This window comes from Haliotis rubra, unplaced genomic scaffold, assembly GCF_003918875.1.
Source record: "Haliotis rubra isolate DU_JTF1 unplaced genomic scaffold, ASM391887v1 Scf109, whole genome shotgun sequence".
Lineage (NCBI taxonomy): Eukaryota > Metazoa > Mollusca > Gastropoda > Lepetellida > Haliotidae > Haliotis > Haliotis rubra.
This window is the reverse complement of record NW_025764992.1, coordinates 2170310-2197926: the sequence shown is the minus strand read 5'-3', so window position 1 is coordinate 2197926 and position 27617 is coordinate 2170310. Positions and strand designations below refer to the sequence as shown.

At 44.5% G+C, this 27617-nt stretch overlaps 1 protein-coding gene across 4 annotated transcripts; it reads right to left on the bottom strand.

Moving 5' to 3' along the window:
* Window positions 1–17: 17 nt before the first annotated feature.
* On the bottom strand, window positions 18–27617 carry LOC124282861 (intraflagellar transport protein 88 homolog). Of its 4 annotated transcripts, none has more exons than XM_046718899.1 (26): window positions 27530–27617; window positions 26597–26715; window positions 26216–26284; window positions 25503–25674; window positions 25114–25186; window positions 24301–24391; window positions 23770–23874; window positions 22548–22650; window positions 22159–22273; window positions 21352–21583; window positions 20499–20569; window positions 19955–20041; window positions 10629–10728; window positions 10193–10279; window positions 9467–9475; window positions 7515–7584; window positions 7049–7165; window positions 6238–6346; window positions 5793–5831; window positions 4702–4813; window positions 4403–4518; window positions 3125–3243; window positions 2505–2611; window positions 1628–1691; window positions 998–1120; window positions 18–833 (listed from the first exon to the last, which is right to left on the bottom strand). In XM_046718899.1, the coding sequence occupies exons 2-26, from the start codon at window positions 26696–26698 to the stop codon at window positions 709–711; spliced, it is 2517 nt and encodes an 838-aa protein (XP_046574855.1). In that variant the 5' UTR covers window positions 26699–26715; window positions 27530–27617; the 3' UTR covers window positions 18–708. The 4 variants fall into 4 exon arrangements, with proteins under 4 accessions (XP_046574855.1, XP_046574872.1, XP_046574862.1 ...); XM_046718916.1 differs by having other exon boundaries at window positions 1643–1691; XM_046718906.1 differs by lacking the exon at window positions 27530–27617 and adding an exon at window positions 27345–27363.

The window sequence follows — 27617 nt, the reverse complement described above, 5'->3', positions numbered from 1 at the left end:
GAGCTAAAACAACAGTGTTGATAGTGGCATACATATTTATTTCTCAATAAGCATGTACATAGATGTATCACAGTATCACAGGAATGTAAACACAGATTCTAAACAATGTCTGCTTCATCTACAACAATGGACGGAAGTGTTCAAGGAGAAATCTGGCACTCTGATACAAAATATCACCCATAAAATGAGCAGCTTGTGCATTGTGTGTTCATGTTTGAAAACGTGTGCTAAGAGCAGAGTATGAAGTAAGCCAAAACCCCAGCCAGACATCAGGGCTGGTAACTTCAGGCGGTCGGACGGGCCTTATTCCATACACTGGCTAAGAGGCCGTAGTTTTTAAACACAGCATTTTCCTGACATGGAAAGGCGACTCAACCTAGACTATGTCTTAATGTTTATGTTATTGTGTATGCGTTTGAAGCTTGGGGATAACAGTGAGACAATAAGAAGTGATCAATGCATCAGCAAGCTTCAGCTGCTAAGAACCTGAGAGAGCATCTTCAAAACAATATCAAATGCTTACTTGTAACTGATATTATTTTAGGTTAATCTTTCGTTACACAAATGTCAATGCATTCATAAACACAGTCATATCTATAAATGTGTAGATCTTTACAAGCAAGATAATATCCACAATTCTTCCAAATCAGAGTGGTATGAAAGTGACAGCTTTCTCCTGTAACAGGTGCAAGTGTGGGTAGCCTGAGTCTAGTCTGGCAACATGTCATCTCCCAGTTCTTCATCACCAAACTCATCTTCCATCGCATCCTTGCGCCGGGCAGCAGTCTTCGGCCGCTCCATCTGGGGGCCCAGGGGGTCGCTATATGTAGCATCTAAACACAAATTACACAATAATATCAGAATGCTTGATAAAACTTACATCAACTCATCATTCCTGCATGATAACTCTAAACAAATTCCCATCATTGTTTAACTTGACATGAGATCACATGAGTAATGAGTTTTCTTCTCCCAAAACATGTGAAGACCAACAAACCTATATCTTGTTTCTGACCAGACTGGTAAGGATTTTCTTCTTCCTCATCAAATGTTGGACGTTTTCTGTCCCCACGCTGTCGGCCCTTTTCCTTGCGATGACCACTACCACTACCTTCACGATCTGCAGACGAAACATCATTACATATGATCATCAGAAGTCTTTGTACACATTAAATTGTAAGCATTTGCTTTCAGGACACTTAGGGACATTTTTTTCTAAACTAAAAGCCATGCAAATGGACACAATTATACTAGATCATAAGTGTACCCACACGATCTCTTGCAATAAACAGAGAGCCATGGACCTATTCCATCCTGGAATTCCAACTTGGACATGTATTCACAAGGATTCAAAAATAACTACCCTTCATATCTTGTGACTGACAGGAGTATGGTATAAACAGGAGTGAGTGGGTTTATTTTAAGCCGCTTTCAGCAATATTCCAGCATCATGGCAGCGGACACCAGAAATGGGCTTCACAGAATGTACCCATGTGGGGGATCAACCTGGGTCTTCAGTGTGATGAGTGGTCACTTTAAGCATTAGGATACCCCACCGCTCCAGTGTAAACAGGACAATGTCCTCACATCTAAATCATATACAGAGTTTCGAGTGAGACACACTCACCACTCCCTGCACTACCTTCTCGTCGTCCACGACCACTGCCTCTCCGTGTACCGCTTGTAGCTCGCTGTAATATAGATTGTCATAGTGAGTGAGTGAGTTTAGTTTTACGCCGCACTCAGCAATATTCCAGCTATATGGCAGCTGTCTGTAAATAATGGAGTCTGGACCAGACAATCCAGTCATCAACGGCATGAGCATCGATTGGGAACCGATGACATGTGTCAACCAGGCCAGCGAGCCTGACCACCCGATCCCATTAGTGGCCTCTTATGACAAGCATAAGTTACTGAAGGCTCATTCTAACCCGGACCTTCACGGGTATAGATTGTCATAAATACTCATTGAATGCATCATTCACAAGTAGATACAGCATCTAACCAGCCTCCCTCACCGAAATGTTTGTGATAATTAACATCTGCAAACCAACAACACAAAATACCATAGTATTATGTTAAATGGTTTGTTGTTTAAAGTCACACTCAGCAATATTCAAGCTATATGGCCTTGTTCTGTAAATAATGGACCAGACAATCCAGTGATCAACATCATGAACATTCATCTACACAACTGGGAGACATGTGACAACTAATTCAGCGTGCCTGACCAGTTGATCTTGTTAGTCGCTTCTCACCCTTATGGGTTGCAAAGGACCATTTCTAACCCAGATCTGCATGGGTAATGTTAAATGGTATTATTTTAAATTCCTGCATCAAACATCCAAATAACCTGCAGGCAAGCAACTCCTGTACAGATAAGTCTACTCCTCTTCTGACGATGGCATCATGTACAAACTGGTCACTCTGTAGAGGTGTCCTCTAAAGACAGAGATCTCTCTACAGAGGTAGGTAAATGACACTCTAGAGAGGTCTCATCTCACCTGATCTCGCAGCTCCTTGGCCTTCTCGGCCTTCTTCAACTTGGTGGCGTAGTCCTGAGCTTCCTTCAGCCCCATGTCTGTACACAGCCGCACCAGGAACTTGAGGCCTGCGTCACAGACATGTTATTGTAATACGAGGAAATGGTTCTATCACATCATATCAGCTCAATAAATATTGGAGGAAAGCCCAAAGTGTGACAGGCTGTTTACAAATATCATTAAACCACCATCCAGTTGTCAAAAACAGCATCTGGGGTTTGAACAAACCAGAACATCAACACAAAGCTAAGGGAGGTAGCTCTGTTCAAAATAATTTCCGGTCATAACATAATGACAATTTTGGCAATGATTTTTGAAAAGTTAATGTGGGTAGAAGCCTCTTTTTCAAATATGGATGCACATCAGAATCGAAATTCTGTTTCTTCTCCACATTGAATGAATGTTTTGTATCATAAACACACGTAAACAAACCAGTCCAAACCCATGAACATCAATTAACAGGTGATAGTATACTATCAACTAGGTCACACTCTGTAACCAACGAATGCAAACTTGTTTGGCTCCTACAACACTGGGTACATCCTAACAATTATAACAGTTCAATTGTTCATCATCCTTACATTCCACATTATCTGGGAACTTGCGATGTATTTGTTTGTATGTCTCCAAGGCTTGCTGATAGTTTCCACTTCGTCGGTGACAGCTTGCAATCATCAGCTGCCACTTGACCTGGTTCGGCCTGAAGAACAGCAATCAGTAGGATTATACATGCCTCTTCATACAATGAAATCAAAGTCTTGGTTTGTTTATTGATTAACGCCTCACTCAGCAATATTCCAGCTATATAAGGGTGGTCTGTAAATAATCATGTCGGGACCAGACAATCCAGCGATTGATATCATGAGCATTGATCTGGATATTGTGACATGCGTCAACAAGTCAGCGAATCTGACCACCTGATCCTGTTAGTCGCCTTTTATGACAAACATGGGTTGCAAAAGACCAATTCTAACCTGGATTTTTATGGGATGAGATCAAAATCAGTGTTTGATTTGAATGAATATTCGGGGTAAGCTCTGAGACGTTACCATGATGTAACCCACTCAGCAACAGCTGTGTTAAGTTTGACCACTTTCTTAATAGCATTGTGTAATCAAAATTTCCAGCCGTTGGAGCCATGTCAAGTAAGACTTGTCAGAGGAGTACACAAAGTACATGAACTAGACTAGCCACTGTCAGACTCCCAGTTTGTGGAAGCCAGTTGCTGGGTTAGATTTCTGACTTTGTGCAGTGGTGACCTGGTGCCAGACTCTGAGAGTGTGGGTTCGATTCCTCGATGGGGCATTAATATTAAAGGGTAATACAAAATTTAACATATGATACTTAATGGCATTGTGTATCATGAGCCTGGTAGACCTGAGGGAAGCAACTCTGCACATCACATTAGGGCACCTTCATTTACCAAAACCACCTTAAGTAATTGGAAGACTTGGTATAGCAGGGCTCCAGATAAGGGCCATATCGGCGTATGTACGGCTAAAACATATGCACGATACAGTTGGAAATAATTTAGAAAACGTAACAGATACACACCACAGCAATGGTGTACGGTCTTAGAATCATTTACAGAGGTATTTATCTGAAAAAGTATTGTATTATTGTTTATTGACCTGTTTACACAACAGTAGCAACACTGTGGTGCATATACGAAACGAAACACAAGATTACTGATACACCATGAAATTCCAGTCAGTACTTTAAATGTACTCTTAAGATTTTCCAGTACTCCTATATTGAAAAAATAAGGAGTACGTACTCCTGATGTTGAAAAATTATCTGGAGCCCTGGTATAGTGACCATGTTGACAGGTGTATGTATTAACAAAAGCTTGTACGTACTGTACAATAGCTGCTCTCTCGAAGTAATGTATAGCCTTCTCACAGAACTGGGAGTCAATGTAGTAGGCCCCAAGCCACTCGATGACCGGGATGTTTGACGGGTCGTGGCGGTAGGACTGCAACCATAAATGAAACAAGACGATGTTGACAAAAAAAAATCAGCTTGATCCTCACTGAAGTTTGTCAAAGGGTGCTGGGGACGTATTCAGTCTTCCATTTATTTACATTTATTTTGTTTCATTTGTAAATAAATAATGCATTAACACAACAAAGGAACACCCTCAAGGGAGGTAACTCACATCATAGTAGTACTGGAAAGCCTGTGACTTGTCCCCCTCATTGTCATACAGTTCCCCCATCCTGGCGAGGATGCTGGAGTCGGAAGGCGTCACCCCAAGCAACTGCATGAACCTGACACAGAGATAGGTTGAATATCAGCACAATCATAATTTCATACTTTCATACTGATATGATTTGCTTTGGGAAACTGGGTTGTTTGGTTGGCTGGTTTGTTGTTTAACGCCGCATTCAGCAATGTTCCAGCTACCGTATATGGCGGCAGTGTGTAAATAATCAAGTCTGGACCAGACAATCCGTTGATCAATAGCATGAGCATTGACCTGTGCAATTGGGATACAATGACGTGTGTCAACCAAGTTAGCGAGCTTGAACACCAGATTACAACAAGCATGGTAGGGAACGAGGTGAGTGTCATAGAAAGTAATACACATATTGGGGAGGTTCATGGAAAAATGAACATTTCTAAATCTAAAAATGCTCTTCATTTTGTCTTTTCAGACAGGGTCATGAGAAAACTGTCCAAAGACATGGTGAGGGTCATCCAAATTATAGCATTAGCACAGGGGCATCAGTTTCAGTACATAAGTCCATTAGAAAGGTCTGCCCCACTCCTGTAATTAATAACAAGTGCTGTAGTCATAACATAAACAAGTCTTTGTCTTTGTTTTCTTGTCTTTCACAAAAAGAAGTAACATCTTTATATAAGACAAGGCAGTCATCATCATTTTTGGGGGTGGTGGGGTAGACTAGTGGTTAAAGCATTCGCCTCGTCGCTCTGAAGATCCGGGTTCGATTCCCCACAAGGGTACAAAGTGTGAAGCCCATTTGTGGTGTTCCCCTGCCGTGATATTGCTGGAATATTGCTAAAAGTGGCGTAAAACCCAACTCACTCACTCACTCATCATTTTTGTAGCAAATGTTTTTACATGATTATGGCTGTGCTTTTAAGTTGTCCAATTTAACTCCAAGCAATAAACATTATTACATTGTTTATAACTAAGTAAGTTTCATAACAGGAAGTATATAGACTAAAACCTGTTTTGTTGTTTTTATATGTTTATAAGATCAGACAGTAAGGGAGGTAACTCACCATTCAGTAGCCTGAGCTGAGTCATCAAGCTGGTCATGTCTTCAAGGTTAAGGTCAATCAGTTGTCAGGGATTGTACTCAGCTAAACAATCAAAGCTTGAGGATGTCTACTGGTGCTTGCAAATCCTTAAAGTATCAACTTTGATCAAACGTCTTACTTTACTTTACTCAATCTGTCACTAAAATAGCATGCATTTCATGTGAAACAAACTTGTCTTGCCACAGTGATGTAACTATTTACATGTAAGGAAACAGGACCATCATCCGAATCAAGTGATTCCAAGACAACAGTCTAGTGATTGACATCATGAGCAATCTATGCAACTGGTATAAGATGATGTGCATTCACCAAGTCGTCAAGCCACTCTATCCCTTTAGCTGTCTAAACTGGGGCACTGAAGGCCCATGAGATCTCCACTAGCAATGAGGTTATAACACAAGGATACATGTCGGCAATCTGGTACATGACCTGCGGACTGTTGCGCAGGATGGCGTGCAGCTTGTAGAAGCAGTCCAGGGCGTCCTCTAGTCGACCCAGACGCTTGTTACTCAGACCTGGCAGCAGACCTGGCAGCAGGGAATAAACAACAAACTTGTCAAAACTGTCAACAAATTGTAGCATGTCTTGGTGTGTTCCAGCTACATACTGCAGCCTGTAAATCATTGAGTCTGGACCAGTAAATCCAGAATTGAGCAATGACCTATGCAACAAATGTATCAAGAAGAGCAATGACCTATGCAACATAAATGAAGACCGAGTCCAACAACCAAATCCACTTGGATGTCTTGGATGGAACAGCGAAGCCTTCTGAATACACAGAGCTCAGTTCTCACACAGAATACCCACAGAGTAGAATACCTCCGTACTTGATTTAGTTCACAGTTCTAAGACAAAACAAGACAAAGTTGAGGTAGATCCATTGGATGGATCCACAGTATCTAGACCATTCCTCCTTAATATCAAAAGAATGGTTATCTGGTATGTCATCCAACCACAACCACACCAGATTTATATCTTAACAAATTCTGCATCTGCTGCCATTGGAAATTTAGGGTTTTATTTATTTGATGAAAAAGGACAATTCATCAAAAGAATGGTTATCTGGTATGTCATCCAACCACAACCACACCAGATTTATATCTAAACAAATTTTGCATCTGCTGCCATTGGGTTTTATTTATTTGATGAAAAGGACAATTCCTAGATTTAATCCTTCATATGAATGAAACAGAAAGGTAAACTCAATGATTTCTCACCCAGATTATACAGGGCCTCAACACATGATGAATCGTTGGACAAGGCCTCCTTGTAGAATTCTCTTGCCTTCTCGTAGTCTCGCTTGGCAAACAGCACATTCCCCTTGTTTACCAGGGCTACAACACAGCAGTGATATACATATGTTCTTACTGGACTCAGCAGATCCTGACGCACAAAGGGTTGCAACTCTGCACCAAACTTGCACAAGATTACCCATATCTCCTAAAGATACAGCATTGAACAGGTTAGGAATTAAGATCAACCCAGTATAGAGTCATTTTTTTTTTTCCCGACATTTTTTCACAATATAATCAAAATCATGGTAATCTGCTATAGTTTCAAAACGGATTTATGCCAATAATCATAGCAATAGGATTTCACAGTTACATTAAAACAACTTAAGTGTATGCGGAAACATGATAAGGTAGGCACAAAGCAGCTGCAATGGTTCTAGTATCAACAAACCTGCAGGGTTGTATCTGTCTGCTGTCATGGCAACCTCGGCATACTTATCCGCTTGGGCCAGATCTGTCTCCTGGAAATGGGAAGTAAATATTAAACACATAAACCAAAATACAACTTGTGATAGGTAACTGGTAGCACCTAGAATCATTGCCCAAATTAACATACATGTTTGCAGTATAATACATTATAAAGCTACTTCTACTGTCAAATTTATTAACATTATGCATGATGTCATAAAACAAGTCATGTAAAATGTATTCATTCTTGTTGAGACAAAACATTGAGTCTGTGCATCATGGAAAAAGTCAAGACTTTAACACATTGTCTTACACCAAAACTGAATGCAACAAATGGACCGGTTTCCAACCTAGCTGTGCTCTGGAGACGTGTGTGATATGAAAGTAATACAGGGTAAAGGTCATGATGTCTGTTACAGCGGAATCGGAGTGTCAATTTGGTTCTAACATGATTTCAGCAATATTCAAGCCAAATGAAGGCGGGGCAACAAGATTGGTCTCCAAACAGTGTATTTATGAAGGGAATAATCTTGGATGTGAAAAGAAACGGTCTTTCTTCACAATACATGAAGAAATCTGCACTAGTCAGTCTACTTGTGTTAAGAGATGAATTGCATCACTGGAGAGAAAATACATCTGAGACCGTGTGTACAATTTTTAAGAAAAGAGTATTTTACAATATATTTCATACAATGTTACATCCATATTTTGTACAAGTTTTGCATTGTATTGATAATGACCTCACAATGGAATGCTTGTATCATAGAAACAGGGTGTGACAACGTTGTTCAGTCTATTGTTGCTGTCATGCTACCCACCAAACAAAGAGGATTTGGGTGCTGTATAAAATGAGGCTATGTATATGTGCTGATAATAAAATCTAAAATACAATGTGAAAGTAGTTCTTGTACCTACCACTAGGTGGACAACAATACTACTACTGCTACACATGACAGAAACGGAAACTATACCATGCAGAGAACGTGCTGACCACATATTTAGTGATCCGTGAAGATCCAGGTTAGAATTGATCTTCAATAACCCAAGCTTGTCGTAAGGGGCGACTAACAGGATCGGGTAGTCAGGCTTGCTGACTTGGTTGACACGTCATCATATTCAAATTACGTAGATCGATGCTCATGCTGTTGATCACTGGATTGTCTGGTCCAGATTATTTACAGACCGCCGCCATATAGCTGGATTATTGCTGAGTGTGGCGTAAACTTAAACTCACTCACTCACTCACATATTTAGTGCGGAAACGCGAGCAGTGTGTTAGTCTGGTTATCAAATCAGAATAATGGAATAGAACAGATGCTGTTGCCAGAACAAAATTGTCATTAAGATAAAGTTTTACCATTCTTAAATTTTTAAAACATTTGGAAACTTGATTAAAGTCAACACTACCTGGTTAATGTAGCATAAGTCCACTTGAACCCATTAAAACAAAGCTATGGTAGGTGATCTGGTTTACTGAGGCATCATCTGTTGCTCATAATATCAATCACTGGATTGTCTGGTCCAGATCATTCACGACGCGACTGTCACATGGCTGGAATATTGCTTAGTGCAGCAGTAAAATTAAACACACTTATACACTAACACACATTCACCCATTAACACGCACCAACACACACCAGAACATGCAGGCGCACATGCACACATGAACACAAGCACACACGCACACATGCAACCACGCAAACACACACCCAAGCACAAACAAAATAATCACAAGATTCACCACTTGGAATTAGGAAAATGCAAACAAAAACAGATGCACCACTTTTACCACCAAAAATACTTGGGGGGAAAAGAAGACAGAGAGAAGGAAACATTAACATCCAGAACTTAAAACTATATAAGTAAGCATGGAAGCTGGTATAAGTTGAAGATCTGCAGAGGAAATAAGATGAGATATGTGGAATGTTAATATACCTCCTTGTGCTGGCACATGCAATGAAAAACATGGGCATGAGAGAATGATCAAATAAATGATCGCAATTCAAAAATCAAATTTGCATTGATCAGGCATAACATGGTGAAACCTGTGACCTTTACTGATCGGAACTGAATGAAATTAGAAATACCTTGTGATAAGTGACTTACACACATTTAAAAGAAATTTGTGAAAATGTTCATGATCTAACCAGTATTCTCTATCATTTATATTGCTATTGTTCATTTCTTTCATGATGAAAATAAGTAAAGGAACAATTTAAAAGGGAAACGTTATTTTGACATGATTCTCCCTATGTAACCATGGTAACAGGACATTGTTTTGTAATGTTGTGAATATGCTAGATATGACCATTCACATTTTGCTATTGCTTGAACAACATTCTCAAAATAGGATTCCCTTTACTTTTATATCAGCCTAACAATCATTTACATTCAGTCATTAAATTCAAATACTTGTCATAGACCAATTATTAGAAGTATTTCAAGAAATTATCACTACAAACACTAAAAGAAAAATTCCTTTAAGGTAAACATCCCTGAGAGTTGCATCAAAGCCATTTTACAATGGATGGCACAGTGGGCTTGTCGAATATTATGCACTGAAGCCTACAACATCCATGTGAAAAGTAAACACACCCCAGTATTCCAGCCTACACCCAGACAGAGTAGTCTCCCCTAGTTTGAGGTCAGCATGGAACTTACCAGGAAGTACAAGAAGGACAAATTGGTAGCAGCTGTACTTGCAACCTTTGAGTCCTTCTTCTCAAATGACTTTAGAGTCTCAATAGCCTGGAAATATGAGAGATGTAGCTTCATATAATCATAATATGGAGACAAGATGAAGGGCAAAACTGTAATCAAACAAAAGTCAGTTTAAAATTGTTGTTTTTCACAAAATACCTGGACACACAAACATTTATTATCTGAATGTCTGAATATCTTGAATGTCTTGATATATAGTCATGAATTTAGTGCCAAAATCAGACTGAATGAAATCGGCTTGTTGCCACGACAATAAGCCAGTATTCCACTCAGGTCATATGACAAACATGGTGAACTGGACACTGACCAGTGATATCCACAGTGTTCTTTGTATAACAAAGTATATGTGATCGAGAACATGAGTAGTGGGAGGTACCTGCTGAAAGTCCTTCTGTTTGAGGAACATGATAGCCTTGTCAATCTCCAGATCATGAGAAAGGTCAATGTACTGTGAGTTCTTCACTTGTTCAATACACCTGAATAATGCAAACATTCATCATGGATATTTGCTAAACATGATAGCCATCTTAAAATGCAAACATTTCTCTGTGGTAAAGTTTTGCTTTTGCCATTCATGTAACCATTTCCATAACAATAGTAATGGGGACCAATTCTTCTATGAAGTCTAAAAAGGGATCATTCTGTCTGGAAGTCTGCTGACTCACATGTACAATTCGAGACGGTCCTAAATCTGATCTTCTCAGCACAAGTAATGATGTCCTATAACTGAGAGAGTCTGAAGCCCAGCTTGTAATAATACATAGTACCCACCTTATAGTACCCAGCTTCACACAGGTAGGACCCGTGAAGATCCGGGATAGAATAGGTCTTAAGCAACCCATGTGCTTGCCATAAAAGGCGACTATGCTTGTCGTAAGAGGCAACTAACGGGATCAGGTGGTCAGTTTCGCTGACTTGGTTGACACATGTCATCGGGTCCCAAATTGCGCAGATCGATGCTCATGCTGTTGATCACTGGATTGTCTGGTCCAGACTCGATTATTTACAGACCGCCGCCATATAGCTGGAATATTGCGGAGTGCGGCGTAAAACTAAACTCACTCACTCACTCACACAGGTAGGGAATCAAAGAGCCTTGGTGTAAGCAGGAACCACTTAGTCCACCAGGCTTCCCCATTCTTATTTCCTCAGGCTAGTCACTGTTTCATCATAAGTGAAAACTTTGAACATTTTGACTATTTTCAGAAAAGGTAATCTGCACTTGCACACACCTGGGATTGAATATTTTGTGTGGACTGGGAAAGTGTTACCATAAAAACTTAACCAAACCTGAAGAGGTTTTCAATTCTTCGAAGAGAGTCGTCCTTGGGGTACATATTATGCATTTTCCACGCTGAAAATGTCCTGTGACAGTTGTATCAATGTTTTTGAATAAAAAGATTGTACAATAAATAAACTTTTTTATTTATTATACGGCCCCCACCTCGTGGAGTTACCTCCCGTTGCGCATGCGCACCAACTGGGTAATCACCTAGGCCCGTGATCATCATTCCTTCTGCTGAATAAATCAGTGCACAGAATTTGCGGGAGTATGGAGGTTCTTTTCAAGGATCGACTCTCTTCGAAGAATTGAAAACCTCTTCAGGTTTGGTTAATTCTTCTTCATAGAGATCGCCCTTGGGGTACATATTATGCATAAACACAGACTCCCCAAAGACCGGAGGCCAGGGAGGAGGGAATTCTGTCCAAGCACATACAAATAGCTATCGCCAATTGAATAATGTAACAGACGCCATAACACTCACCTGTCACATGTCCCAGTTTCGCCGCAGAGGCATTGTGGGAGGAGAACTGACAGGAGGATTGTACTTAAAGACTAACCTCAGAGGTTCGCAGATAGTAAGTCGCACATGGTGCTAAATGTAAACAAAGCCCCACCCACCTTGTGTCGATTAGTGAGCACCGTGAGGGGGAATGTCAAAACGCCACAACCGACCTAAATACTCCGAGAGGATCAAAATGAGGTTATTTAGCTCCCATTAGCGGACATGTCAATAAAACTCAGTATTGACCAGCAGCCCAACAAAACCAATGAACCAAGACTCACTCGGTCAGGGTGGCAGGACACTGTCCACTGGAGAGAACAGAACGCCAAAGCTCGCGACGATTACGGAATGTGTATCGAGCTGATAATGCCGAATAAACGCTAGGCCGGCTCCAAATAGCTGCAGAGCAGATCTCTTCAATGGGGAGTGCCGATGCAAAAGCTTTTGATGCGCTACTGCCCTGACCGAAAGTGAGCCTTCAACCCCTCAGGGGAGGCTTGCCCTTAGCCTGATAAGCGCACAAATACATCTAAACTAGCCAGCAAGACAAAGTCTGCTTGCTCACTGGCACACCAGCCTTCCCGCCACCATAACAACAGAACAGCTGGGTACCCGCATCGATTCCCCGCGCTCGCTTTTGATATAGACTTTGAGGGTCTTACGGACATCCAACGGGTGAGTGCTCGCTGCAGAGGTCCCCAATGTGGAAGGCTGGGTAAGAGTGGAAGTTCGATAGGAGCTGTCACATGGAAAGCGTTGATCGACCTTCGGGCGGTAACGATCCGGGAGGCTTAATACTGACACGATCAGTGTGAAACACAGTCAGCCGGGTCGGACGACATAGCATGTAAATCGCCGACTCTACTACCAGATGTTACCGCCACCAGAAAACAGCCTTCCAAGTTAACAACTGAATGGAAATAGCCGATAGGTGTGAGAAAGTGGGACCGACAGCCAATCGAAAGCACAATTGACAAATCCCAAGGTGGGCTGGTTCGCTTTGACAGCAGGTCGAACTGCATTCCGCCAGCGAAAGCGCCAGTACGAGAGGGTGCTGCCCCAGAAGAGCACCATCGACAGGGTGTGAAAAGTGGAAATAGCGTGGAGTAGCCACGTAATGGTCGGCCGCCAGGCCTTCTTCCAAACGAGCTTGCAAAACTCCAATACTCGGACTATTCCGCGAGAAAAGGGATCTGCAATCCCCTATCTGAACACCTATCAAGCATAGCTGGACCACCTATCCTCATACTGAACGCTTGTCTAATCCTCCACTGGCCAGAATTGTGTCTGCAACTGCTGCAGGAATTCGCTGCGGCTCGAGGCTAGACCTGACAGAGGCTGCCACCCACTGAATCCTTGATTGGGGTGGGGGCCCGCTCTGAGTGAGAATGTCCGGTCAGAAGGTAATAGAACAGGAGGCTGAGCCAGAAACCTGAGAATTACCGAAACCAGCTCTGTGACGCCAAAGCGGTGCCAGTAGCACAAGCAGCCGAGCTGGCTGGGTGGACAGCTGTGAAAGGACACGGGGAATGAGTGGTAACGGCGGAACGCCCAGAGCACTTTGCCCGGCCCAATCCAGCAGGAAGGCGCCGGCAGCCAACGCCTCGGTCCGGGTATTCGAGAGCAGAACACGGTGTCTGATTCGCCCCGCCGGACGCAAACAGATCCACCTGGAACGCACCCGCATAACTGGGGAGATAACTCTGAATATCTGCCTGTCGAAAGCATCCACTGCAAGGGCCAGGATCCGGCGCGAGAGAGCCGCCTGCTCGCGACGCTCTCCAGCCCCGGAGATAAACAGGGAGTACCTGACAATCGCACTGGTCGCACCAGAGGAGAAAGTCCCATGTCTCCCGGAGGAGCAGGACACCGCGTCGCCTTTGCTTCAGGATGTACGACATGGCCGTCTGGTTGTCCAACTGAAGACGAACCACCTGGCCCTGACATGCTCTCGAAGCCAAAACCAACCGCGACAGCTCTCAGTTCCAACACGCTGATGTGAAGGTGGGCTTCGCTTCGACCAGAGTCCGACACCCACAGACTGCCCAGAACACCCCCAGCCCGTGAGGGACGATCGGTCTGAACTGTAAGAGCTGGCGCCGATTTCCAAGGGGATCCCCCTGGTGAGATTCCCCGACATTGGTCCACCACTGAAGGTGAGGTGTCAACCACCCGGGACTGTGAGACTCCGCCCAGGTCCTCCGAAAGTGAGCCCACAGACTCGCCAAAGCTTGCTGTATAGGGCGATCCTCAACCGCTACCGCCACACTACAGAGATCGCCGCCGCCATATGGCCCAGTAGACGGAGCCAAGTCCGCTGGTGCCTGGGGCTGGGAGAGGAACAAAGACACCATCTCCCCGCACTCTGGTGACCCGGTCGGGCAACAAGGAAACTAGATCCTTGTGTGTTTGGAACCTCACCGAGAAAACCAAGTCCTGGGTGGGTACCAGGTCGGATTTCTTGAGGTTGATGATCCACCCCAGTCGAACCAGAATGTCTATCACCGCGGTGAGTAGCATCTAGGCTCGCTGGCTGAGTTAGTGCGCCGAGCAACCAGTCGCCGAGGTAAGGGTAACAACGCCTTCCTTGCGAGCAGCGCAGGGTAGCCGGACTAACATGAGCTTGGTGAACACCCTGGGGCAGTGGATATGCCAAGGGGAGCACCGCGGAATTGGTAACACATCCCGCCGTGAAGAGAACCGGAAGGTACTGCTTGAACGATGGATGTATGGGCACATGCAGATACGCGATCCTGAGGTCGATTGACGTGAGCCAATCGCCGGGCTGAACAGAGGAGATCACCGAGAGCAGTGTCTCCATCTTGAAGGATGGTACTTTAGCATGCGATTCAACCCCTTGAGGTTGAGAATGGGACGGAACCCGCCGCCTTTCTTCGACGAGGAAGTACGTGGAGTAAAATCCCCGCCTGTTCCTCTCCGTGGAATGCGCCGATTGCGGACTTGTCCAGCAGAGCCTGAACTTCGTCGCGTTAATATGTCCGCCCTTGCCTGACATGACGGCACCGGAGCGCGGCGATGCCAGTGAAGTCGGGCGGACCTCGCCCCACAGTGGTAAATGGCCTACACTGATGGTGGACAGCACCCAAGTGTTGTTTGTAGCCTTCTCCCACCCGCAGGAATAGAGAGAGGCGGCCTCCCACTGGGATGTGGGGTAAGAGCTGTGTGGTCCCGTAGTAGCGGAGCTGACTGGGAGTGACACACGGCTGGGTCTACAGCCTGATGGGTTAACGGAGGTCGGGCAGACCTCCCCGCCCAAAAGGCTGGGAGCTAGTCAAGAGGACTGCTCTTTGCCCTTACCCTTGGCGGACCTGTTCCTCCGCCTACCCCCGCCTAAGCCGCCGGGCCAGCCAGCGGACTCGGGTGTAGGCTGCACCCCGGCGGAGGAAGGTGGAACGGGAGTGGGGGCGAAGCCCGCTGGTGCTCCAACAAGGCCTTAGAGTCCTTGAAGGAGGTAGCTGCAGCGGCAGCCTCCCGTGATGACCTGCTGGGCCCCAGGAAACAACGCCGCCCCAGACGGTAGGGAAGGGCCAGCAAGGTCTGCTGTGTAGCTGCCGAAAGTACCGAGACGCCGACAGCCACAGCTTGGCGATCCCCATGACTGCGCACATCACCGCCGACGCGAGCTGACGCGCAAGGAGTCGCGCGACGCAGGTGTGCCTGAACTTCGGATAACTGACGGAGTAGCACGACACGCGGAGAAACGCCTCCAGCATGCCCCTCCGCTTCCAGGGCCCGACCTCTGCATCGAGGAGAGGTAGGCCTCATGGACCACGACGACCGCACCTGCTGCATGGCGCTCTGGCAGACCTCCTCGTAGGTCCGCACGCATGCCGCAGGGGAGTCGCCCGCGAGGGCAAACAGTGGTGTTAACCGCTCTTGCCGAAAGCAGCCGGAGCTGCCCGAGGAAGCCGAGCCTCCCCAAGGCTTAATCGGGCAAACACGCACTCATCCACCACTGGAACAGCGAACAGGGAATCCTCCCCCAGCTGGTACCTCCGGACAAGCTCAGGCAAGTCGAAACGGAGGCAAGACCCAGACAAGAGGGGATCAACCACGTCCTGGACCAACGATGGTAGAATACAGAGCAGCGTCTGCGTAGGCTGCCGAGGGGCAAACGCCTCGCCTGGCAGGCGGAACTCAGAGGAGTCTGTGCGGCTGGCAGGCACCGCGACCTCCCGCAAAGCCGACGAAAAACGGAAGGCACCCTCCTGCTCCTCTACCTCCCCAGTATCCATGGACTCGACGCCCGAGCCCGAGTCCGAGGCTGGGTCTCCTCGCGAAGAGGACCCGAACCTCGACCCAGTGGGCGGCCTAGCACCAGGCACAGAAGAGAGGGAGGAGCAGACAGAGTGCCCCACGTCGGCATCTGCCATCTCGCACAGACCCCGGTCCCAAGACGCTGGAGGCAGACCAGGCAGAACTGGTGCCTCCGCTCTCATGGGGCGGGACGGCGCAGGGACCCTCCAACCGTCTCATGAACGAGGGACCTCATCAAGTCCGCGTGCTGCTGGAACATCTGCGTAATTAACGACATGTCAAAACCGCTACTAGGAGCGTGAATAGGCGACTGGCTGCGTGACTTTTTGCCTTGCCTACAAGGCTTTTTGGCTTTGGACAGGGGGACCTGGGTCAGTTCCCCTCCCGCCTCCCGCATTTCTCTATAAAAGAGAAAATCCGCCGCCCTTCTCTTCTGGGCCCGGGGGGAAAACCCCATACATATTTCACAGGTTTCTGAGATATGGTCCGTTTTTTTCAGACAGACAATACATTTGTCATGGCGGTCAGCCCTGGGAATGCTCTGCCCACAGAGCGAACAGGAGGAAAACGCCTGAAAGCAAACACGCAAACATGTAGCTAACAGCGGACCAGCAGCTAATAGACACGTATAAAACATTGAAAAATACTTGAAGGCTACCACGGGAAGAAACAGTTGGTTCAATACGCAATATTACAACCACGCGGGCACGCTAAACTTCCCGCCATGGCAGAGCAACATGTGCGTAAACCACGGGAAAGATAGCGTGAAGGGACAAGAGGGGATCAACCACGCCCCGACCAACGATGGTAGAATACAGAGCAGCGCTCTGCGTGGGCTGCCGAGGGGCAGCGCGCCGCCTGGCAGGCGGAACTCAGAGGAGTCTCCAGCGGCTGGCAGGCACCGCTGCCTGGGGCAGGTACTGCGGCGCGCTGCGGACCTCCCGCAGCCGATTTTAAAAACGGAAGGCACCCTCCTGCTCCTCTACCTCCCCAGTATCCATGGACTCGGCGCCCGAAGCCCGAAGTCGAGGGCTGGGTCACCTCGTGAAGAGGACCCGAACCTCGACTCCAGTGGGCTGCCTAGCACCAGGCACAGAAGAGAGGGAGGAGCAGACAGAGCGCCTGGCGCGGGCACCTGCCATCTCGCACAGACCCCGGTCCCAAGACGCTGGAGGCAGACCAGGCAGAACTGGTGCCTCCGCTCTCATGGGGCGGGACGGCGCAGGGACCGGAACCCCAGGAATCCTCAACGGACCCTGCGCCAACTCCGAGAGGGGGACTGGGAGCGAAGCCTCCCCCTCCGGGGCAGCCGAGGCGTCCGGACCCGAAGCCAGAGGCAACGGATCTACAGACGCCTCAAGGCCGAGGGATCGAGCCAGGCTCGGCGATCCCACCCCCAGACTCTCCGCCCCACGCTCAGAGTGGGCGAGGAACTCCTGCCGGAGCCCTCCAACCGTCTCATGAACGAGGGACCTCATCGAGTCCGCGTGCTGCTGGAACATCTGCGTAATTAACGACATGTCAAAACCGCTACTAGGAGCGTGAATAGGCGACTGGCTGCGTGACTTTTTGCCTTGCCTACGAGGCTTTTTGGCTTTGGACGGGGGGACCTGGGTCAGTTCCCCTCCCGCCTCCCGCATTTCTCTATAAAAGAGAAAATCCGCCGCCCTTCTCTTCTGGGCCCGGGGGGAAAACCCCATACATATTTCACAGGTTTCTGAGATATGGTCCGTTTTTTTCAGACAGACAATACATTTGTCATGGCGGTCAGCCCTGGGAATGCTCTGCCCACAGAGCGAACAGGAGGAAAACGCCTGAAAGCAAACACGCAAACATGTAGCTAACAGCGGACCAGCAGCTAATAGACACGTATAAAACATTGAAAAATACATGAAGGCTACCACGGGAAGAAACAGTTGGTTCAATACGCAATATTACAACCACGTGGCACGCTAAACTTCCCGCCATGGCAGAGCAACATGTGCGTAAACCACGGGAAAGATAGCGTAAAGGGACAAGAGGGGATCAACCACGTCCCGGACCAACGATGGTAGAATACAGAGCAGCGTCTGCGTAGGCTGCCGAGGGGCAAACGCCTCGCCTGGCAGGCGGAACTCAGAGGAGTCTGTGCGGCTGGCAGGCACCGCGGCCTGGGGCAGGTACTCGGCAATGCGTTGCCGGACCTCCCGCAAAGCCGACGAAAAACGGAAGGCACCCTCCTGCTCCTCTACCTCCCCAGTATCCATGGACTCGGCGCCCGAGCCCGAGTCCGAGGCTGGGTCACCTCGCGAAGAGGACCCGAACCTCGACCCAGTGGGCGGCCTAGCACCAGGCACAGAAGAGAGGGAGGAGCAGACAGAGCGCCCCGCGTCGGCACCTGCCATCTCGCACAGACCCCGGTCCCAAGACGCTGGAGGCAGACCAGGCAGAACTGGTGCCTCCGCTCTCATGGGGCGGGACGGCGCAGGGACCGGAACCCCAGGAATCCTCAACGGACCCTGCGAGCGAAGCCTCCCCCTCCGGGGCAGCCGAGGCGTCCGGACCCGAGGCCAGAGGCAACGGATCTACAGACGCCTCAAGGCCGAGGGATCGAGCCGGGCTCAGCGATCCCACCCCCAGACTCTCCGCCCCACGCTCAGAGTGGGCGAGGAACTCCTGCCAGAGCCCTCCAACCGTCTCATGAACGAGGGACCTCATCGAGTCCGCGTGCTGCTGGAACATCTGCGTAATTAACGACATGTCAAAACCGCTACTAGGAGCGTGAATAGGCGACTGGCTGCGTGACTTTTTGCCTTGCCTACGAGGCTTTTTGGCTTTGGACAGGGGGACCTGGGTCAGTTCCCCTCCCGCCTCCCGCATTTCTCTATAAAAGAGAAAATCCGCCACCCTTCTCTTCTGGGCCCGGGGGGAAAACCCCATACATATTTCACAGGTTTCTGAGATATGGTCCGTTTTTTTCAGACAGACAATACATTTGTCATGGCGGTCAGCCCTGGGAATGCTCTGCCCACAGAGCGAACAGGAGGAAAACGCCTGAAAGCAAACACGCAAACATGTAGCTAACAGCGGACCAGCAGCTAATAGACACGTATAAAACATTGAAAAATACGTGAAGGCTACCACGGGAAGAAATAGTTGGTTCAATACGCAATATTACAACCACGTGGCACGCTAAACTTCCCGCCATGGCAGAGCAACATGTGCGTAAACCACGGGAAAGATAGCGTAAATTAATTAATACAAAGTCACAATTATGAAACAACCGACCGCGAAGCTTTACTGTTCTTTTCAAGGACATAAAATAAAGACCATACATACAGGTGGTGTCTCAGACATATCTCTTTCAAGTTCTCTTGGAGAATACAGCACTGCTCTACACATCTAACACGTCTTACACATGTGAGTGACAGCAGAAGGAATGATGATACGGGCCTAGGTGATTACCCAGTTGGTGCGCATGCGTAACGGGAGGTAACTCCACGAGGTGGGGGCCGTATAATAAATAAAAAAGTTTATTTATTGTACAATCTTTTTATTCAAAAACATTGATACAACTGTCACAGGACATTTTCAGCGTGGAAAATGCATAATATGTACCCCAAGGACGATCTCTATGAAGAAGAATGTCACTGCTTACCAGTCATATCCAATAGAGAAGGTGGCCTCTATAGCCGGAGAGATGATCTTGGCTGCAGTCTTGATGCACCGTTCAGCTTCATACTTCCTGCAACAACCATGGTCAACACAGGTGTGTGATATTACTGGCATCCCGGTAGACTGTGACTTGAAATACCCATGAATATGTATCACAACATATTTGGAAAGGGCAGGTACATTGCACATTTCAAAATCATATTTCTAGCTTGTTGGAAGAGTATACATGAGTGACAAGTCAAAATGAAATAATGAATTACCAAGTGAAAAAGTGAAAGTCGAGACAAACTTCCCATATGCTCTGACCATGGCAACAGTTTCTAGAAATTATGCCGGAAAGTCTGATGTTTCCATTACATTTCAGGTTGATATCAAATTACAGATGAAAGAATAGTAAGCAATATATCATATGACATATTGCAATATGTAAGTATGTAAAAGTTATGATGATAAATTGCAAAACAAAAGTCAAGCCTTAGCTATCAGTAATGGTCAACAGTGTTTATCTACCGGTATTGAAGACTTACTTTTCTCTCTCTATCTGCCGGAGAGCGTCATTCTTGATCACCTCCAGCACCAGGTTGTACTGCTTTTCATCCTATAGAAAGGTGTCATGTTTACAGATTACATCATTACTTAAAGGACATGGGCAGACTTAACTGTGGTCAAACAACTGTGTGCTCGATGACAACATGTTATAAACAGTCTTGTTTTGTTTCAACTACATAATTGATGGTACCACCATCAGCAACAATTAGTCCTTCAACACATATCAGTATATGCCCTTTTTATCATTGCTTTGAAATGTAGATGAAAGTCATTTCATTTGAGTATTTCAACTAAGACCTTTTGTATATACCATGACAAAACAAAATGAATAGTACACCCTGCAACATCACTGTAGAGATTATCACATCATTGTACTGATACTTCCCAATCAGGCAATGACATATCTCAATTTGGCAACATCAATGTACTAACATATATTATTTAGGCACCACCATTGTACTGATACATTGACAGACAGACAATATACTGTATTAAGTAACAACATCATTTCACATTACCAAAAACAAGATCACACAAGGAAAGATTGGTTGGTTGGTTTGTTGTCTTGATTGTTCAGCAACATTCCAGCTATATGGCAGGGGACGGTAAATAATTGAGTCTGGACCAGACAATCTTGTCATCCAAAGCATGAGCATCAATCTATGAATTTGGGATACAATGAAATGTGTCAACCAAGTCAGTGAGCGTGACACCCGATCACGTTAGTCACCTCTTATGACAAGCATGGGTTGCTGAAGACCAATTCTAATCATGAAAGATAATCTGGCCAGAGAGTGTAAACATAGCCCGTAAACTCCATACACCACATACCCCATGAGGTAGGTATTTATCTTCATCATCTATCTTCAGATCCACTGTGAGGAGTTTCTGAAATGCCCGTCTCATCTTGTCACGATCCCCGAGTGCGAAGTAGCACAGAATTAGATTAAAGCCAGTCTTGAAAGTGGGGGACTCGGACATGATGTGTTCGAACGATGTGATGGCATCATTGTACTGCCCCATCTTTACAAACACAATACCAATGTTCTGCATAATGTTGGTCCTGGAAAGACAAACAATAAACAAAATGTCACTCATTGCTGAGTATAGTTTCTCCTGTGGAGTTCTGGATGACTGGACTACGAGAAGAATATCAGTGAGTGAGTTTTAATGAACTTTAGCAATATGGCAGAGTCAGGGGACACCTGAAATGGGCTTTACACATTACACCATGTTTGAAATCGAACCCATTTCATCAGCATGATGAGAGAACACTGGAACCACTAGGCTGCCCCACCTCAACAATATCAAAGAAATGTGTCAACTGTAATCGTGGTAATCAGAAGTACTGGCAATACCTTCTTCTGTAATTATTATATCACTGCTAGGAATATACATTTTATCCGACTAACAAACACTGTACATATTTAAGGATGGATAACAATCTATGGATGAACAACTTCTTCATAACAGTGACAGCGACGTTTGGGTGAAGGTTCCAACACCGTTATCTAACAAGTGTGTTAGATTAGAACCTACACCCAAACATCACTCTCATTTTAATAAAGGAATTGTTTACCCATAGACTGTTATCCTTCCTTAATGCTAAATGCCTCTGAAAGAAGTTACTGTACATACCTCATCTCCTTGTGTGTGTTGGGCACCTGGTCAAGGGCCATGCGATAAAACTTGATGGCCTTTGGGTAGTTCTTCTGACGGAAGTATATATTCCCCATGTTGACCTTAAGCCGACCTATAGACGACAGCAATATACTACATAACAGTCTGGTAATACCCCTTTTAACATCAGATCTGCAATATCACTCATAACTCAGGGAAAGGTGTATTACATGTATTATATAGTAATGCCACATGGAAAATATACTATGATTTTCTCCTTTTTAATTTTTTGTATTTGTAATTTATACACTATCCCAGATAATGGCCTGATCAGGGACATTGTTTTGTACTGCACGACATATCAAGGGTAACTACTTGATTTAAGATGACATTCATACAGTACATACCAGCATTGCTGAACATCCTGTTTTTGACAATGACCTGGTAGGTATTGAGAGCCTCGGCAAACATCTCATTGGCTGCGTACTGGTTAGCAAGATTGAACAACACCTGTAACACAATAAACAGGTAGCATGAGCTCTTTATAAAATATATCACCTTTAAAACTGACATGAGAGGTACAAAACACTATCCGAATTTATGTGGAGGACCTCGCAAAATTCAAAATACTACTAGTACTGTTAAAAACACATGTTTAAAATTAAATCAACAACTCATGCATACCACCATTCTCTTCCCACAGAGGTTACTTGTCATATCTTCCTACAAACCTCTGTTCTAATATGGCCCTTTCATGGTGCTAGTGTTCAGGATTCATGATTGGTTGCAATCAGATTTAGTTGTGCAATCAGCAACGTTGTTTCAAATGTGATCATTCGCAAGGCCTCGGTAATTTCCGCATGCTTCAGGAAAACTAGAATCTCTTCACCTGCGCGATGCGTAAACGTTTCTTCTAGACAGAACTCAGTCATGTTATGGCGGATCAATGGCATCTCCATCGCCCTCGTTGACAACGGACAAGCTAGCCATTAAATGTCTTTTTTGTCACATCAACACAAGTCCCTGGCAGATGAGGGATATTTGTGGCCATACATTTGGTTGTATTAGTCAGGTTGGATTTAAGTCGATGTAACACGTGTTCTGATTGGATAGAAAGAAGGGAGATAATTCGTGTTGCGATGTTTGGCCGATAGGGGATTTTACGAGAACCGGGAAATATGGCCGTATTAGAACAGAGGTTCGTTGGAAGATATGACAAATAACCTCTGTGGGAAGAGAATGGCATACCACTGAATGCTTGATAATAGGTCGCTAATAACAAATTAACATTATTACATATAATTATTATTAACTTCTTAAGACACACAATTCCCCACTATTTGTTTGATATCAAATTCATAAGATTCAAAATAGCTCTAGCTTAACTTAAATGCAGCTTTCAGACTTATGATTGAAGTTTGCAGACACAACACAATCACACAATGACACCAGCAGCCACAGACTGCTTTCAATCCATCCTCATGAGTTGCAGCCTACATGTACGAGGTACTTTGCATATATTGTAATCACATATCCACATCTGGTTTGTTTAAACGATAAACAAGGATCTGTCCCAGTAACTAGTAAAACAAATATGACTTTAACAAAACAAAACAAAGTATTACATACCGAATATGTAAGGTCAAGGTTGATTTGGTCTCCCATGGAAAGCTGCTCTCTCTGTCGGACGAGAACACGTTCCTTCCTGCCAGCTTCTTTTGCTTTCTCCAACGCCTGTCAGACCGACATTATGAACGGCATGACAATACACATAAATACACGATGCGTTTCATACACTTCAGCTGCTCTTCAACTGCCAATATCTCTGTAAACCATTGTAGCTCTTTAAAACTCAAAAGTCAAACAATCAAGAAATACATAATCTGAATTCCATGCTTTGTACTGTTTGTGGACTTTTTAAATCTGATGAAACTGAAGATTTCAGTGGGCCTGCCTACTATATCCACTTGTTCCTCATGTTTCACCAGATGGAGCTGTGTTCTATTTAGTTTCTGTTCCTGTTCATACTGTATCCCAATCTCAGAAACTGACGATTCAAGTATCATCTTTACTCTAAGTATCAATGACATTGCAGGTGCTGATGAATGGTTACATCCCTATAGAAACATCAGATATGGCACCAGACCAAGATTCTCTCACCAGCCCCAGTTCGCCTTGACTATTCCCGAAGCAACTCTCCTCTATCAGTTCATTGACCTTCTTCTCCAGCTGCCGAATCTTCTCCTCAGGACTGAAAAATTCCACATAATATGCCACATCAACACAAACTCTGCATGTATTCATCAATCAGTTTTAGAAGCAGATGAGATTTTTGATGGAGTCTTCCAAATATGTATGCAATGCCTAACAATAGAACTTGAAAATAAATGATGTCACAGTAATGATCACTTATGTTTCCATCTCCACCCCTGGTCCAGGTATGTAATGCCATGAAAGAAACTAACTCATAGTAACTGTGTCATCAGGGTATTAAGTAGGGCTGGGGTGGGTTCAAATTTTCTACCCGGGTACCCCACCATCTGTTACCCTAACCTACCCTGATACCTATTATGTTAATTCCTGACATCAAATTTGTAAGAAATGGCAATATGTTCTTAAGTTTGGTGGTTGAAATTTCGAGTTTCTCAATATCTTAACCATGTATTATATTCAAAACAGGTGACTGTAATTTATGTCTAAATCTTCAAAGACAATACAACCTTTTATTCATGAAAGAATAACATATTACATTGTTTAATCTACTAGTCACAATATCATAACCCACCCGACCCAGGTATCTGGGTTACCCATCCCAGCCCTAGTATTAAGGCAAACTATGGCAGACTGGGGTATAATATATCAGTTATAGGGGGTGTTAGGATTGTTCTCAAAACTGTACCATTTTGTGTTACATTTTTCATGAGCCTGTTTGACACAAAGAATCCTACAATAGTGTGTACAGCGGCATCTCACCTGTCCTCAGGCTTTGGTTCCAGGGGGGGAGCTGGTCCACGTCCTGCTTGATTCATGGGGTCAAATCCAACACCTGGACAGATACAATCATAGTTTAGTTGAAAACACTTGAATGTTTTCTTCTAGTCATGCAGAAGAGATGTTAATTGCCTTTATATCACAGTCGTGCTATTGCTGGAATATTGCTAAAAGCAGCATAAAACTAAACTCACTCATTCTTAATTACATTACCTAAATCATCTAGAATTTAATAGATTTTCAATTTTTTTAAAATAAATGAAAGGAAACACTGATTCTTCATCAGACCTGATACAAACAAACACATTACAAAACCATCCCCATCTGTGTTCTCTAGCTATTTGGTGGGTGATCAATGGTAACTTATCTACCTCTGTTGCCAGACGACGTAAATCCTGCTGCCCGCACTGCTGTCATTGGTCGAGCCTGTCCATCAGCCTGTATGGCACCAGTGATTGGTCGACCCATGGAAGATGGCATGCCTAGCCTACCTCGTGCTGCCGTCCCAAGACGGGCGGATGTTCCAGGTGGCATCTTTGCAGTCTAAAAGGATCACAAATAGCATCTTCTTAACAAGAGCATTTCACAAACATCAAATTCTCAATTATTCACCTTCATAGATGTATTCATTTGGGAGCTTTCTTCAAAGTACATTTTTTTGTAAGAAATATAGCAAGACATGGATCTTTTGGGCCATTTTAACACCGGTGAAGAACAAATGATCCACAGTATTTATAAAGTCACATAGAATAACATAAACTAATGCATTTACATGATATCCTTATGTTTAGGACCACTCTGAAATCAGTTTAAATTGCAGGGCAAATGCCAAGAATTGGCTTAAAGAGAAGAGTATAGTTCAGTGAAGACCAAAATCATTTTGACAATGAATTGTCATTTGTGGCCAGCAACTAAACATGTCCATGAAGTTAAATGATAAGGGCACAAAAACAGTTGTTTTATAAAATTGAAGAACTAAGATGATGATCTCTCTCAAAAATACAGGTTATCATTTTTAAACACATGATTATCTTTCACACAGGTGAATGTCCAAATTGGTGTGTGTGTATTACGTTTTACTTACAGGTGGCGGCCTCCTGCCATGGCTTGTTCTCAACACAGCCTTCTGGAAATTCTCATCATGTGCAAGATCCTATAACACAAGAGAAACAGTTCCCATACATATCATGAATATAAACCAATCCGAAGATGGATATCAACATGATAAAACTGTATTTATTCAATCATTCCAAATGCAGCCCAGAGTCAGTGATAGACGCCTATAACTGAATCCACATCATTGGGCAATGCAAAAATGTAATCACAGCCAGGTCACACACTTCAGCTATCTTAAGTCAGCCATTAGTGCAAGCACAGGTCCTAAAGATCACTACTCTGCAAACCCAATGGGACTATCAAATTCAGTTACCATGATTTACATGTACTTCATAATGGATGCACTTACCTCTGTGTCTAATGTGGCATTATAGTCATTGAAGCCTGAGTACATATCATCCTCATCTTCACCTGCGAGATGTACATGTTCCATCATACTGAGACGATTCATAACATGCACATCCACACCTGTTCAAATACAACATGGACAATATGAAAAGTGAAATACACACTGCAGATCTAGTTATTACACACCATCTAGTTACTATGTGTCCATACCTGATTCATTAAACATAATTAAATTATATCCAAAATCATGGCTCCCCATGTTCAACAAAGGACCATAGCACAACTACAATTACATATAATATACTGTTCTTCTGGTCCATACAATGCCTCTGCGTGAGATATAACACCCAATCTTTAATTCTTGAAGAAGAGAGGCGTGACTTGCATGGTCATGTCTTGACTGAACTGTCCCATTTTGACCATCGACCATAACATTTGTATCTGTGCAAATTGTAATTTTCAAAATGACTAACTTTGAATAACATTTGAGTATACTTGAACAGAAGGAACTGTGGCTGTGGTAGCTGTGTTGTCTGTTGACAAAGACCTAATGCAGTTTTACTCCTAATCCTATAGCATTCAAATAACGAGGAGTCTTCCAGGAATAAATCCGACATGTTTCTTTACACCTTGTAAAATGTTCATGTAATTTTCAGTCTGGATTGCCAAATACACGGATTGCATCCGATAGTGTGTGTAAATATTCACGCAAATCGACCTGAAGACGTTCGTTACCATGATAAACTTACTGCACGAAAATGGAACACATTCGGTACAACCAGCTCTTCACATGTTTTTTTAACAAATTGAGAGGAATAATGTCGTTTAGAAATAAAAACTAGTTCATCTTATTATTTTCGAGAATATTTAAAACTGTTTAAACAATACCAGATCTAAATTTTGAGCTATAACAAAAAATATTTTCCATACTTACCATCTGATTTTGTTTTCCTCTGGAATTATATCCCAGAATGCCTCTCTCCAGGCATGCGTATTTCGAGCTCAGGAATCTAACTAGTTTC

What these genes read in the sequence shown, in the direction of transcription:
- LOC124282861 (XM_046718899.1), bottom strand. Translation starts at nt 26,698, where the DNA reads ATGAATCGTCTCAGTATGATGGAACATGTACATCTCGCAGGTGAAGAT. An exon ending in GAACCAAAGCCTGAGGACAG is followed by an intron (nt 24,392 to 25,113) that starts GTGAGATGCCGC and finishes GGAATTTTTCAG; the next exon opens with TCCTGAGGAGAAGATTCGGC. An exon ending in TTCTCTATTGGATATGACTG is followed by an intron (nt 10,729 to 19,954) that starts GTAAGCAGTGAC and finishes TGCATTATTCAG; the next exon opens with GTGTATTGAACAAGTGAAGA.